Raw genomic sequence first — 15,184 nt, forward strand, 5'->3', positions numbered from 1 at the left:
TTAAAAAATCCCTGACAATAAGAGCTAGGGAAGACAAAGAATTCGCAAACTTAGATTGCTTTTTTTTTTTTTTTTGAGTTTTTGAGACAAGGTTTCACTCTGTCCCCCAGACAGGAGTGCAGTGGCACGATCTTGGCTCACTGCAACCTCCACCTCCTGGGTTCAAGTGATTCTCCTGCCTTAGCTTCAAAAGCAGGAGAAAGAGCAGCAGCAAAAAAACTTAGCAAATATATCCGGAAGAGAAAAAGAAATTCAAGTAGCAACATTCTTAAATTTGGACAAGATACTACAAAAACTGAACAAAAAGCAAAAAAGTATTTTTGCAAATAAAAATATAATAGCTGAAATAAAACATTTAAGAGAAGGTTTAGAATGCAAATCCGAGGCCGGGCGCAGTGGCTCACGCCTATGATCCCAGCCCTTTGGGAGGTGGGCAGATCAGGTCAGGAGATCGAGACCATCCTGACTAACACGGTGAAACCCCATCTCCACTAAAAATACAAAAAACTAGTTGGGCGTGGTGGCAGGTGCCTATAGTCCCAACTACTCTGCAGGCTGAGGCAGGAGAATGGCGTGAACCCAGGAGGCAGAGGTTGCAGTGAGCCGAGATCATTCGCCTGCACTCCAGCCTGGGTGACAGAGCAAGACTCCGTCTCAAAAAAAAAAAAAGAATGGAAATCCGAGAACCCAGGATTAAAAAACAAAGTTACAGCCAGGTACAGTGGCTAATGCCTGTAATCACAGCACTTTCAGAGGCTGAGGCAGGCAAACTAACTGAGGTTAGGAGTTCGGGACCAACCTGGCCAACATGATGAAACCCCCACTCTACTAAAAACACAAACAATTAGCCAGGAGTGGTGGCAGGTGCCTGTAATCCCAGCTACGTGGGAGGCTGAGGCAGGAGAATCGCTTGAACCCAGGAGGCGGAGGTTGCAGTGAACTGAGATGGCGCCACTGCACTCCAGCCTGGGCAACAAGTGAAAAACTCTGTCTCAAAAAAAAAGAACAAAGAATAAAAGGTTTGTCTGGGCATGGTGGCTCACGCCTGTGATCCCAGCACTTTGGGAGGCCAAAGCGGGCGGACTAGGAGGTCAGGAGATTGAGACCATCCTGGCTAACACGGTGAAACCCCGTCCCACTAAAAATACAAAAAATTAGCTGGGCGTGGTGGCAGGTGCCTGTAGTCCCAGCTACTCGGGAGGCTGAGGCAGGAGAATGGCGTGAACCCGGGAGGCGGAGCTTGCAGCGAGCCGAGATCACGCCACTGCATTCCAGCCTGGCAACAGAGCGAGACTCTATCTCAAAAAAAAAAATAATAATCAATAAAAAATAAATACATAAAATAAAAATAAATTCAGATGGCGCAGCTTTAAGATGGAAGATGGCTATCTACCCCAAAATCAACTATGATATGGACAGCAACATCAAGCCACTGAAACTTGAGGGCTGTTTGTATAAACTAATTAATATAAGGAGTCAATAAGTTTTGTGTAATGTTGATAAGTCTAGAAACACAGCATAAGCATCAGAGGAACTAAAAAGAGAAATAGTTAAAAGGTTTCTGGAGAGTACATTTCATTATGAACTTTCTGTACACCTGGATTTGTTACCATCTGCAAGTATTCATTTGATCGTTTTGATCTTTTTTTAAAAAAGGTAAAAACATGCATAAAGAGGCTCTGAATAAGGTTTTTCATGAGTAACATAAAAAGGACTTTGCTTTGGCCGCTCAGACACCTTTTTGCTTTTTTCACATTTCCCACCTCCATTGCTTAAGGTTTAACTTAACAAGTGACCTTCGACTATAAAATGAAGCAAAGTATCTGCACTGAAGTAGTGAAAACCTAAGTACTATTCTGCACAACTTCCACAAGAGGGCAGCAGAACCCTCTGAAGTAGTCTACAAAAATAACAGACCTTGATTTTTCCTTTAATTTATTTTCATGCTAGCCTTCCTTAAAATCTTTTCCTAGAAAGCACTAACTAGCTGTGACCTGGCTAGGCTTGGTGGCTCATGCCTATAATCTCAGCCCTTTGAGGGCCAAGGTGGGTGAATATCTTGAAGCCAGGAATTCAAGACCAGCCTGAACAAGATTGCAAGACCTTGTCTCTACAAAAAAAATAAATACATTTTTTGGCTGGGAGCAGTGCCTCACGCCTGTAATCTCAGCACTTTAGGAGGCTGAGGCGGGCAGATCACCTGAGATCAGGAGTTCGACAGCAGCCTGGCCAATATGGTGAAACCTTGTCTCTACTAAAAATATAAAAATTAACCAGGCGTGATGGCAGGCACCTGTAATCCCAGCTACTCAGGAGACTGAGGCAGGAGAATTGCTCGAACCCAGGAAGCGGAGGCTGTAGTGAGCCGAGATCACACCACTGCACTCCAGGCTGGAGGACAGAGTGAGACACCATCTCAAAAATAAAATAAAATAAAATAATTTTTTAAATAGCTGTGACATTGTAACACAGAAACAGGTAGCATCTAGATATAATTAGAGAATGGGGCCAGGCACAGTGGCTCATGACTGTAATCCCAACACTTTGGGAGGCCAAGGCGGGCAGACTACTTGAGGCCAAGAGTTTAAGACCAGCCTGGGAAACATGGCAAAACCCCATCTCTACAAAAAATACAAAAATTAGCTGGGTATGGTGGCGTGCACCTATAGTCCCAGATACTCAGGAAGCTGAGGTGGGAGGATGCCTTAAGCCCAAGAGGCAGAGGTTGCAGTGAGCCGAGATGGCACAACTGCACTCCAGCCTGGGCAACAGAGCGAGGCCCTGTCTCCAAAAAAAAAAAAAAAAGCAAAAAGGAGAAATCAAAGTACATACCAGATAATCTCACTCAATCCTCACAGTGACCCTGAGATAACCATACTATTATCATCTGTAATTTATTATTTCACAGATAAGCAACTGAAGCTGAGATGGCAACACAGCCAGATCCTGTTCTCCCCCAAAACAAGAGAGAGAATGGGAAGCATCTTTCAACTAGATATCTGCTGTATCTACTTTAGTGTCTACCTTTAACACTTTTAGCACTATTCGAAATCAAAACAAGTTTCATTACATAGATGTGTGATGTGAGGCCAGGTGCAGTGGCTCACGTCTGTAATCTCAGCACTTTGGGAGGCCAAGGCAGGCAGATCAACTGAGCCCAGGAGCTTGAGACCAGCCTAGCCAACATGGTGAAACCCCCATCTCTACTAAAAATACAAAAATTAGCCAGGCGTGGTAGCGGGCACCTATAATTCCCAGCTAATCAGGAGGCTGAGGCAGGAGAATCGCTTGAGGTGGAGGTGGAGGTTGCAATGAGCCGAGATCGTGCCACTGCACTCCAGCCTGGGGGACAGAGATAGACTCTGTCTCGAAAAAAAAATAATAATAAATAAACATAGATGTGTGATGTGAAAGTCAGGACCATATTGGAACTATTGGTGCCATCCTTTTTTCCCTATTCCCTACTTCCATACCCATGGGCATCAATAATGGACTCACAACTTTCTCTATCCTGCTGAGGCAGAAGCAAGCTTCAGAACAAAGACCCCTCAAGACAGTGACTACCAGACACCACCAATCAGCTCTAATGGGGCACAGGAGAGGAAACCCACCTACCATTGCAGAAAGGAAAAACATTTGAGGGGAAAAGGTTGGGAGAAAGAATAAAGAGGGTTAGATGACCAATTCAGTTCACTGCTAAAGGACAGTTCACTGCTAAAGGGATTTTCTTAAAATGTCAGGAAACCAAAGGAAAAGCATCATATAAAGTTTTTACCTTTGCTGTACCAGTCTGAGAACCATAAAAAATCTTCACTCCAGACACAAAGATGTCTTTCTCTTGAAGGGAGACATAACCATTTGTCATCAAATCCTGAGGTGCTCTTGGAACAGATTTTTCCTGTAAGCTCCTGTCCTGAAAGACAAATAATTACACAAAATCCATCAAGTCTAAATCATTTCCCAACTTCAGCAGGGATGAAAATTAGCACAGATACTGAGACACTTTATTTTTCTCTTAATCTGACACACTAAATTTTTCTCTTAATCTTTCTGGTTGTATTCCTCAAATATTAGCCCGCTTGGTATAATAAGGTCCTTTAATAGGCAGGACTCACATTTTTAAGGCTCATGATTTCCATTCCCTCCAAGAAAAAACTTTACATACTCTTATCCTATAAAGTATTTTAGTAGAATAATAGTAGGAACTTATTTTCTGATCCTTAATGAATGGAAAGGCAAGAGAGGACTAGTGACCCTTAAAGGTATAAAACAAATTTGTTTTTCATATAAAAGGTTCATTTTTCATTACAAAAAATCTTCCTGTATCTTAAAAATGAGACACAGAAAAAGTAAATAACTTAATCCAAGATAACTTAGTCTCCAAAAACTTAGAGAAGAAATTTATTTTAGGCATTTCATTAAAATATCTAAAGACCAAACCACAAAAGTAATTAAAGGTTCCTTTTAGTGTTTAAATCCTCTATAAAATCTGATGCCTAAATATTAAAAAAAAAACTCCACTTACCTGCGTCTTGCTGACAATCTGGAGACAAATCCAAAGGCTAATGCTAACAGCAAAGCCCAGATAAATGTAAAACCTGTTTATCCATAATGATATTAAAGGTGAGGAGAGGTCCCATGTATCCACAGAAGGATCTAAATTTAAAATGACACACACAGGTAATTTCGTTTAAAGCTATATATACAAAGATATCCATCCCGATTTTAAGAAGAAAATAAAACCAACCTTACATTCAACAACTCAGCTAAGAAATCTAATTTAAAAATCAACTGTTGGCCGGGCGCGGTGGCTCATGCCTGTAATCCTAGCACTTTGGGTGGCTGAGGCGGGCAAATCACCTAAGGTCAGGAGTTCCAGACCAACCTGGCCAACATGGTGAAATCCCAGCCCCTACTAAAAATACAAAAATTAGCCGGGTGTGGTGGCGCGCGCCTGTAATCCCAGCTACGCGGGAGGCTGAGGCAGGAGAACTGCTTGAACCCGTGAGGCAGAGGTTGCAGTAAGCCGAGATCGCGCCACCGCACTCCAGCCTAGGCGACAGACCAAGGCTCCATCTCGGGGGGAAAAAAATCAACTGTAATAAAAATAACACACTATGTAGTAACGTGATAAAATTATCATACTGTTAATACTAACTCAAAGATAAAACAATATAAAATTGTATCTTCACTTCGAAATGAGCATTTAGAAGCAAGAGTAGGGAACATAAAGTAAAAATACTTCATGTGAAATTGGGTTAATTTTGTTTTGTTGTGCTTGCTCCATAAAAAAAAGCTAAAGTAGTAACAGTACTCTTTTTACTAATTGTACTTTCAAAGGCTCATGGTTAAACTTGTAAAAGATTCTCAAGTAACTGACCGTACGCCTTTTTTTTTTTTTTTTTTTTTTTGAGAGAGATATGCAGGGACCTGGCCTCAAACGTTCAACCTAGGAGCAATTTCAAAAGTCGAAGCCTGAAATTTAGGCTTTACAGGTGCAAAAGTCCTAATACACGTGGGTAAAGTGGGAGGAGTACTTTTCTGTTTTCACTGAGGGTTGGAAACGTAGTTTCCTTCTAAACTAACCCCCTAGCCTCAAAAAGCAAAAGCCAGGTCAAAACCAGGGATCAGTCTTCCTTGCTCTCAGCGGCGGCTATCCGGTGCTGTCAAGTCCAACAGTCTCCGAAGGAAGGGCACCGAGGACGCCACTCCGCCTGGAGAGGGTCTCAGTAAAACGTTTACCTCTCCTGCCGCCCCAGGGTCCTTGCCCGCCGGGTGCCCTTACCCATCCTCCTCAGAGCCGACAGGAGACTAGGATCTCGGACCTGGATAACCCGATGGTTCGCATTGGTACCGCGAGACGCACCGAGCTACCTCGCAGCGTTAGCGGCGTACCGGGTGCCTGAGGAGCTGGGGGCAGCCATGACACTGGCGGGCCGGTCCTGATTGGCTCAGAGGGCGAAGAGGTGGGCCCAGAGCAAAGCCCAGAGCTCTGGGAAAGGAAGCCAGTGTCCGGTGCGCTCTCGGCCCTGCTCCGATTGGCTCAGAGGGGAAAGAGGGCGTACCCAGAAATAAGCACCACCCAGAGTTCCGGGCGATGATGCCGGAGCGCTTCCGCCTCCGTTTGGATTGGCTCAGACTGGGAAAAGGTGGGTCCAGAGAGAAATGATTGGCATGGGAAAATAAAGAGGGGAAAGGAGTGGGAAGGGAGGGAAACGCTGTGTGGACCTGTTTGGATTTCGGTTGGAATAAACTGACTGCAGAAAGGCATTATTTTTGGGAAACCCCAGGATGGACTCGCTATTAGATGATATTAAGGAATTGTAGTTAATCTCGTCGCGTGTATCTGTTAAGGGCTATAGGCTGAAGTATTTAATGCTGAAACCATATGATGGTTTCTTTAAAGTACCCCCAACCGGCCGGGCGCGGTGACTCAAAGCTGTAATCCCAGCACTTTGGGAGGCCGAAGCGGGAGTATCGCTTGAGCCCAGGAGTTCGAGACCAGCCTGAGCAACATAGTGAGACCTCATCTGTACAAATTTTTTAAAATTATTTATTTAATTAAATCAGCTTGGCGTGGCCGCTCACACCTGTAGTCCCAGCTACTTGGGAAGCTAACGCTGGAAGATAGCTCGAGCCCAGGAGGTCGAAGCTGCAGTGGGGCCATGACCCTGCCACTGCACTCCAGCCTGGGTGACAGAGTGAGACTGATTTTAAGAAAAAAAAAAAAAGTGTAAATAAAAAAGCAACAAAAAAATGAAAAAAGAAGAATAAAACAAGAATGTAACATGTTAATTATTTGTTGAAGCGGGGTGATGGGTACATGGAAGGTTCATTACACATTTTTGTCTACATTTTATGTTAAAATATTTCTATTATAAAAGGGTGAGTAAATAAAAATATTTATTATAAAATAATTGTAGTATAAAAAATATTTTTATTATAAAGTGGGTCTGCCCCTTGAATTCCGCGGAACGAGGTGGTGCCAACGCTGTGTTTCAACCCGGCCACTAAACATCTGCGAGCATCCTGTCAGAGCTCTCAGCTCATTGGCGAAAGTAAATTACGTCAAACAAAAGCACCTCCCTTTTTGGGCGTGGAAAGATGGCGTAAAAAGCCACAATGCGCAGGCGTCGTCGCTCACTTTTCGCCTCCCGGCTTCCGCCCCACCTGACGTCTGCGCAATAAGGTTGCCGGGCGCACAGTGGCGGCCGCCTGAAGCTACTGAGTCGCGGCGCCGCGCACTTGCGGTTGGGTCAGTGCCGCGCGCCGCTGGTGGCCTTCAGGCTGGTCGGTGCGGGTCCGCCCCGGTTCGCCGGCTCCTAGGTCTTTGAACAGCCGCGATGTCGATCTTCACCCCCACCAACCAGATCCGCCTAACCAATGTGGCCGTGGTACGGATGAAGCGCGCCGGGAAGCGCTTCGAAATCGCCTGCTACAAAAACAAGGTCGTCGGCTGGCGGAGCGGCGTGTGAGTAGCCCCCTCCCTCGGGCCTGGGCCTGGGCCGTCACCTCCGAGGCGGCCTGTCTCTGCCCAAGTCTAGTTAATGGGCGAAGCTGAGGTCTTGGCCGGGGAGGAAATGGAACATTCCTGCTGTCAGCATGAGACGTCGCAGTCCGAGCTTGGCTCCTAAGCCAAGGGGTTCTTTCTTTATTTGGTTGGTTCGGATTGGGTTGTTGGTTTGGGATTTTGTTTTGTTGGTGTCATAATAGCTGCAGCCAAGAAATCTCATAATTGTGGTCCTTTTCCCAGAATGATAGCTGAGAACCTAGTCTTCCGAATACTGTCATAGTTGTGGATACATCTGGTGTCTCAGTAGCCCTAGCAGTTTGAAGTGCGTAGTGTCTTCACTGCTGCCATCTAGGGATTGGCATTCCGTGGCAGCAGCTGTCCGCACCCCACCCCACCCCGCCCCACCCCACCCTTAGGGTTTCTTACGTCCTCCCATGACATTTTTCTCCAGTGAGCAAATGGTAAGGCAAATACGATTCTGAGTTTTGAAAATGTTCCCTCAGGCCGATGCGGGCAGATCACTTGAGGCCAGGAGTTCGAGGCCAGCCTGGCCAACATGAAACCCCGTCTCTACTAAAAATACAAAATGAGCCGGTGTGGTGGCGCATGCCTGTAATCCCAGCTACTTGGGAGGCTGAGGCAGGAGAATCACTTCAACCCGGAGGCGGAGGTTGCAGTGAGCCAAGATCGCGCCATTGCACTCCAGCCTGGGTGAAAACAGCGAAATTCCGTCTCGGGGTGGGGGTGGGCGGGGAAGAAAAAGAAAACGTGCCCTCGACACTAAAGGTCATCAGGGGGATTTGTTGTGTCTTGCCGTTCATGTTGTTGCCATCTCGTATTTAAATGTAAATGCGTGTCCAAGTTTCAAGTATATTCACGTAGGACTTTCTCTCCTGCCCTCACAAGGGAAAAAGACCTTGACGAAGTTCTGCAGACCCACTCAGTGTTTGTAAATGTTTCTAAAGGTCAGGTTGCCAAGAAGGAAGATCTCATCAGTGCGTTTGGAACAGATGACCAAACTGAAATCTGTAAGCAGGTGGGTAACAACTACAGCATAGCTAACCCTAATAGCCATTTATAACGTACTTGAAGGTATGTTAAACATTAAAGGCCGTTTTTTTGGAGGAAAGACTAACAAAGCAATAATGTGAGCTGCACAGTGTCACTTATAATAAAGAACTTGGTGGTTTTGTTTGTTTGTTTTTTGGGTTTTTTTGCCACAACCTCCTGAAATCAAATTTTCTACTAAATTACCTCATTTTTCTATAAATTACCTCATTTATAGAATGTGGTATACCTGAAAACTGAATTTGTTTTCAAGTATTTCATCTTTCAGACCCTTTTTCTTTGGAGACAGAGTCTTGCTCTGTTGCCCAGGCTGGAGTGCAGTGCACTCCACTGCACTCAGCTCACTGCAACCTCTGCCTCCTGGGTTCAAGTGATTCTCATGCCTCAGCCGCCCGGGTAGCTGGGATTACAGGTGCCCACCACCGTGCCTGGCTAATTTTTGGATTTTTAATAGAGATGGGGTTTCACCATGTTGACCAGTTTGGTCTCAAGCTCCTGACCTCAGGTGATCCGCCCGCCTTAGCCACCCAAAGTGCTGGGATCTCACTGCGCCCAGCCAAAAGATTCTTGCATCTTTTGGGCAAAGCTCAAACCATTACTTACATATTAATAGCTGGAGAGGATGCAATTTAATTTTCTCCCCAGCTACGCATTTTTTGTGGCTAGTTAACAAATAGTGTGTGATAGAGAAAGACAGTGATTTCTTAAATGTGTTGGCATTTTTTTAGATTTTGACTAAAGGAGAAGTTCAAGTATCAGATAAAGAAAGACACACACAACTGGAGCAGATGTTTAGGGACATTGCAACCATTGTGGCAGACAAATGTGTGAATCCTGAAACAAAGAGACCGTACACCGTGATCCTTATTGAGAGAGCCATGAAGGACATCCACTATTCAGTGAAAACCAACAAAAGTACAAAACAGCAGGTGAGTGGTTTCTCATGTTATCAAAACACAGCCATGGAAATCAGTTTTCTTTGAAGAAATCATTAAAATAACGGGTCTGGGGCCAGGCATGATGGTTCACGCCTGTAATCCTAGCACTGTGGGAGCCAAGATGGGAGGATTGCTTGAGGCCTGGAAACAGCCTGGGAAACATAGGGACATACGCCCCATCTCTCTCTCTCTCTTTTTTTTTTTTTTTTTTGAGAGAGAGTCGCGCTCTGTTGCCCAGGCTGGAGTGCAGTGGCACGATCTCAGCTCGCTACAATCTCTGCCTCCCGGGTTCAAGCGAGTCTCCTGCCTTAGCCTCCCGAGTAGCTGGGATTACAGGCATGCGCCACCACACCTGGGTAATTTTGTATTTTTAGTAAAGACAAGGTTTCACCATGTTGGCCAGACTGGTCTTGAATTCCTGACCTCAGGTGATCCATCTGCCTCGGCCTCCCAAAGTTCTGGGATTACAGGCGTCAACTACGGTACCATACCTCTAATTTATTTAATATAAAAAATTAAATTTTAAAAAATGGGTCTGCGTGGAAGCAAGTGGGTAGAAGGTTTGGGGAAGAGATGGAGGAAAAGGACAGGGTCATAAAGATAGGTAATATTTTTTTTTTCAAGTAAACAGAAATATGTATGTAGGACTTTCTTCTCCTATCCAAATCAAACTTAAAGACAAAACTTGAATTTTTAAAGGGTCATTTTAACACCTCTTTTTGAATTTTTAATTTATATATAATTCACATACCGTAAATTTCACACTCGTAAAGTGTGTACACTTTTAAGTGGTATATTAACAAAGTTTGGAGACCTTCCCTGCTACCTGGTTTGAGAACATTTTCATCACCACAAAAAGAAAGTCAGTATCCACTAGTAGCCATCTGCATTTCCCCCCACAGGCCCCTCCCAACCACTAATCTCCTCTCCTTATGGACTTGTCAATTCTGGACATTTCATATAAATGGAATCATACAATATATGACCTTTTCATGGTTCATACATGTTGTAACCTGGATCAGCATGTCATTTCTTTTTTATGACGCATTAATAGCCCACTGTGTGGAAAAAACACACGTTTTATTCATTCATTTCTCAGTTGATAGACATTGGGTTGCTTTCACTTGTGAGCTATGATGAAGAATGCTGCTATGAAATTTGTTGCATGTTTTTGTGTAGACATACGTTTTCATTTCTGTATACCTGCCAAAACAGCCGCACCATGTTACATTACCACCATCAGTGTTTACAAGTCCCAGTGTCGCCACATCCTCGGTCATGCTTGTCATTGTCTACCTTTTTGATGATAGCCATCCTGGTGGTATCTTGTTGTGGTTTTGATTTGCATTTCCTTAGTATTGATTTGAGCATATTTCCATGCGCTTATTGATGCTTCATCTGTCCGCTTTTGGGAAATCTCTGTTCAGGTTCTTTGCCCCCCCCCCTTTTTTTTTTTTCTTTTTTTTTTTTTGAGAGGGAGTCTCGCTCTGTCGCCCAGGCTGGAGTGCAGTGGCGCGATCTCGGCTCACTGCAAGTTCCGCCTCCCGGGTTCACGCCATTCTCCTGCCTCAGCCTCCTGAGTAGCTGGGACTACAGGCGCCCGCCACCACACCCGGCTAATTTTTTGTATTTTTAGAGATGGGTTTCACCGTGGTCTCGATCTCCTGACCTTGTGATCCGCCCGCCTTGGCCTAGGTTCTTTGCCTTTTTTTTTTTTTTTTTTTTTGTGGAGATGGAGTCTCACTCTGTCACCCTGGCTAGAGTGCAGTGGCACGATCTCGGCTCATTGCAAACTCTGCCTCCTGGGTTCAAGCAATTCTTCTGCTTCAGCCTCTTGTGTAGCTGGGATTACAGGCGTGCGCCACCACACCTGGCTAATTTTTTTTTTTTTTTTTTTTTTTTTTGTATTTTTAGTAGAGACAGGGTTTCACCATGTTGGCCAGGCTGGTCTCGAATTCCTGACCTCGTGATGCACCCGCTTCGGCCTCCCAAAGTGCTAGGATTACAGGCATGAACCACTGCACCCAGCCTTCACCCTCTTGATAGTTTTTTGAAACACAAAACCTTTTCCTCTTGATAAGTCCAATTTCTCTATTTTTTTTAATGGTCACTTATGTTCTTAATATTATACCTAAGAAACCATTACCTAATCCAACTACATGGAAACTACTTTGTTTTTGAAAGCCTTATTAAATAATATAGTAAAAGAAGTTACACTCTCGATTTTGTCTTGGTAGGCTTTGGAAGTGATAAAGCAGCTAAAAGAGAAAATGAAGATAGAACGTGCTCACATGAGGCTTCGCTTCATCCTGCCAGTGAATGAAGGCAAGAAGCTGAAAGAAAAGCTCAAGCCACTGATCAAGGTCATAGAAAGTGAAGATTATGGCCAACAGTTAGAAATCGTAAGAGTCAAGTATTTTCTTTGCTTCACATTACCTAAATAGTGTATTCTCTAGTAATAAATTTGTAGCAAACATTTAGACGTTGTAAACAGTCAGATATTTTCATAAGACTAAAGGTTGGTCAGCCTTGTTTACTACAAAACATTTATTTTTTTCCCAGCATTTCTTTTTCTCCTACATTATGCGTAGTATTTTAGATACATTATTTTAGCAAATTTAGCAACCATTTAAAGTAAGCCACTTAAAAATCGCTATTTTTAGTGGAAGGTTAATAACTCCAATTACCTTAAAAATTTTGCAACAATTAGTACAAAGCACACTATGGAAATTTCAGAGGTAGCTCAATTGCGTGCTTTACTCTGGTGCCGATCATAATCCTAAAAGACATAATCCGAAATGCCACAATCCCAGTGTTGAAATAACAAAAAAGTCAAAATCCCTAAAGTCCAAAGCCTGAACTTCTAAAATCTTGAAAATTACAGTTCCAAAAGATTGAATCCTGGCTGGGCGCGGTGGCTCATGCCTGTAATCCCAGCACTTTGGGAGGCTGAGGCAGGTGGATCACCTGAGGTCAGGAGTTTGAGACCAGCCTGACCAATATGGAGAAACCCTGTCTCTACTAAAAATAGAGAATAATCAGGCGTGGTGGCACATGCCTGTAATCCCAGCTACTCGGGAGGCTGAGGCAGGAGAATCGCTTGAACCTGGGAGACAGAGGTTGCAGTGAGCCAAGATTGCGCCATTGCTCTGTAGCCTGGGCAACAAGAGCGAAACTCCATCTCAAAAAAAAAAAAAAAGATTGAATCCTGAATGATGAAATTCTGAAAGCTGAATTCTGGCAAAAGGATTAGCACTCTTTCAGTTGTATGCAGGATAGTCGCGTCTGCTTAATTGCATCATATTAGGCAAAGCTAGGACCTTGTTATTGTCTTCATTTGGAAATTAACAATGGTTTAAAGAGATGTGTCTTGGTGCCAGGTTGATGAGGGGCGCAATTGTGGATGTAATTTTAGGTGTCAACTTGACTGGAAAGGAATCCCTAGAAGCCTGATAAAGCATTATTTGGGGTGTGTCTATGAGAGTGTTTCCAGAGGATATTAGTGTGTGAACCTGATGACACTAAACACAGAACATTTTGAAGAAGCAGTGAAACCATTAGGTCCTTATGACCTCACCCCTTAGCTTCAAACACAGTGTAAATTCAGCTGTCTATAAATTCATGTTTTCAGGGCTTTGCAGCTTTTCTATTTATTTATATTTTATTTTATTTTATTTTATTTTTTTGAGACAGAGTTTCACTCTTGTTGCCCAGGCTAGAGAGCAATGGCGTGATCTCAGCTCACTGCAACCTCTGTCTCCAGGGTTCAAGCGATTCTCCTGCCTCAGCCTCCTGAGTAGCTGGAATTACAGGCATGCGCCACCACGCCCAGCTAATTTTGTATTTTTTAGTAGAGATGGGGTCTCTCCATGTTGGTCAGGCTGGTCTTGAACTGCCGACCTCAGGTGATCCGCCCACCTTGGCCTCCCAAAGTGCTGGGATTACAGGCGTGAGGCACCACGCCCAGTCTGCAGCTTCCTTTTAAAAGTAAATTGAGTATGTGAGTATCCACTGTAGATGTGAATTAACCCATCTGACACTACTCGAAGTTCTAAACTCTTTGCAAAACTGTACGCATGGGCCAGGTGCAGTGGCTTATGCCTGTAATCCCAGCACTTTGGGAGGCCGAGGCGAGCAGATAACCTGAGGCCAGGAGTTCAAGACCGGCCTGGCCAACATGGCGAAACGAAAAATACAAAAAATTAGCCAGGTATGGTGGCAGGCACCTGTAATGCCAGCTTCTTGGGAGGCTGAGGCAGGAGAATCACTTGAACCCGGGAGGCAGAGGCTGCAGTGAGCTGAGATCGCACCACTGCACTCCAGCCTGGGGGACAAGAGCAAAACTCTATCTCAAAAAAATGAATGAATAAATAAACGTACACATGGTCTCTAAATAAGTCTTCACATTGCTTTTTCTCCTTCCTACGTGGAGGTGACTTTATTGAGCTATAAAATGTAATGCTAAATTTTAGTATGAGAAGAATGAGAGTTTTCTAGTTTGTCCCTTCCATTTACAGCTGAAGAATCAGAGTAAGTGTTTAAACATAGGGATTAATGCTTTGTCACAGGGGCCTCCATGGCTACTCAAGGGCAGAGGCTGAATTGGAACCCAGTGTGCTGCCCTACCCATTGTCTTACCTATTGCACCATAGAACTGTGCTATTATTAGAGATCTCTGGAAAGCCTTGTGTTTACCTTAAAGGAAGTTAAAGCTGAGTTTCTTCTGTGTATTGCTTGTCCTCACGTGGTAAACTGCTACATTAAATGTTTCAGGTATGTCTGATTGACCCGGGCTGCTTCCGAGAAATTGATGAGCTAATAAAAAAGGAAACCAAAGGCAAAGGTTCTTTGGAAGTACTCAATTTGAAAGATGTGGAAGAAGGAGATGAGAAATTTGAATGACACCCATCAATCTCTTCACCTCTAAAAACACTAAAGGGTTTTTGTTTCCGACAGCACTGTTTCATGTCTGTGATCTGCCAAATACTTGCTCAAACTATTTGACATTTTCTATCTTTGTGTTAAGAGTGGACAAGGCAAGGCTTTCCTACATAAGTATAATAATGTGGAAATGATTAGGTTTTAATTATAAACGGGAGTCTAAATCCTAAAGCAAAATTGAAACTCCAAGATGCAAAGTCCAGAGTGGCATTTTGCTACTCTGTTTCATGCCTTGACAACTTTCCAAAATGAAAGTTATTTGAGGCAACTCTTGTGAGTGAAAAGTTATTTGTACAGTAGAGTAAGATTATTAGGGATATGTCTATACAACAAAAGGGGGAGTCTTTCCTAAAAAAGAAAACATATGATGCTTCATTTCTACTTAATGGAACTTACGTTATGAGGGTCATTATGCTTGGATGATGTTCCTGATTATCTGAGAAACAGATCTAGAAAAACTGTGCCGGACTTAAATAATTTTCATTGAACATACTGCCATAACTTAGATTATTCTTCGTTAAAAAATAAAAGTCACTTATTTCTAATTCTTAAAATTTATAATATATATTAATATAGCTAAAATTGTGTGTATTCAATAAAACCACTCTTATTTTTATTAAACTATGGCTTGTGTTTCTAGACAACTTCCTAACTCCCTTTCTTTTCTCTGTCTGTGTCTGTGGTAGGGTTAGGGAGTTATTAAGAGAACTCAATAAGTCAATAT

At 43.5% G+C, this 15,184-nt stretch overlaps 2 protein-coding genes across 7 annotated transcripts in view; one reads left to right on the forward strand and one right to left on the reverse strand.

Annotated features, from left to right (window-relative positions):
- Positions 1-5,930, reverse strand: part of LOC102133005 (S-adenosyl-L-methionine-dependent tRNA 4-demethylwyosine synthase TYW1) — a 254,181-nt gene extending 248,251 nt beyond the window's left edge. For all 6 annotated transcript variants that reach the window (XR_012432333.1, XM_065541834.1, XM_005549423.4 and 3 more), the window contains exons 1-3: positions 5,786-5,930; positions 4,526-4,656; positions 3,776-3,913 (exon numbers count right to left, since the gene is read on the reverse strand). Coding sequence is in view for 5 of the 6 variants with exons in the window: in XM_065541834.1 (XP_065397906.1) it covers positions 3,776-3,913; positions 4,526-4,656; positions 5,786-5,789 (273 nt within the window). In the remaining variant the exon portion in view is untranslated. The remainder of the gene's footprint in view (positions 1-3,775; positions 3,914-4,525; positions 4,657-5,785) is intronic.
- Positions 5,931-7,172: 1,242 nt separating this feature from the next.
- SBDS (SBDS ribosome maturation factor) lies at positions 7,173-15,081 on the forward strand. The gene is made up of 5 exons (XM_005549424.4): positions 7,173-7,471; positions 8,420-8,549; positions 9,310-9,510; positions 11,757-11,921; positions 14,293-15,081. Exons 1-5 carry the CDS (start codon positions 7,344-7,346, stop codon positions 14,419-14,421), a joined length of 753 nt encoding a protein of 250 aa, XP_005549481.1. The 5' UTR covers positions 7,173-7,343; the 3' UTR covers positions 14,422-15,081.
- The last annotated feature ends 103 nt before the right edge of the window (positions 15,082-15,184 follow it).

This window comes from Macaca fascicularis, chromosome 3, assembly GCF_037993035.2.
Source record: "Macaca fascicularis isolate 582-1 chromosome 3, T2T-MFA8v1.1".
NCBI lineage: Eukaryota > Metazoa > Chordata > Mammalia > Primates > Cercopithecidae > Macaca > Macaca fascicularis.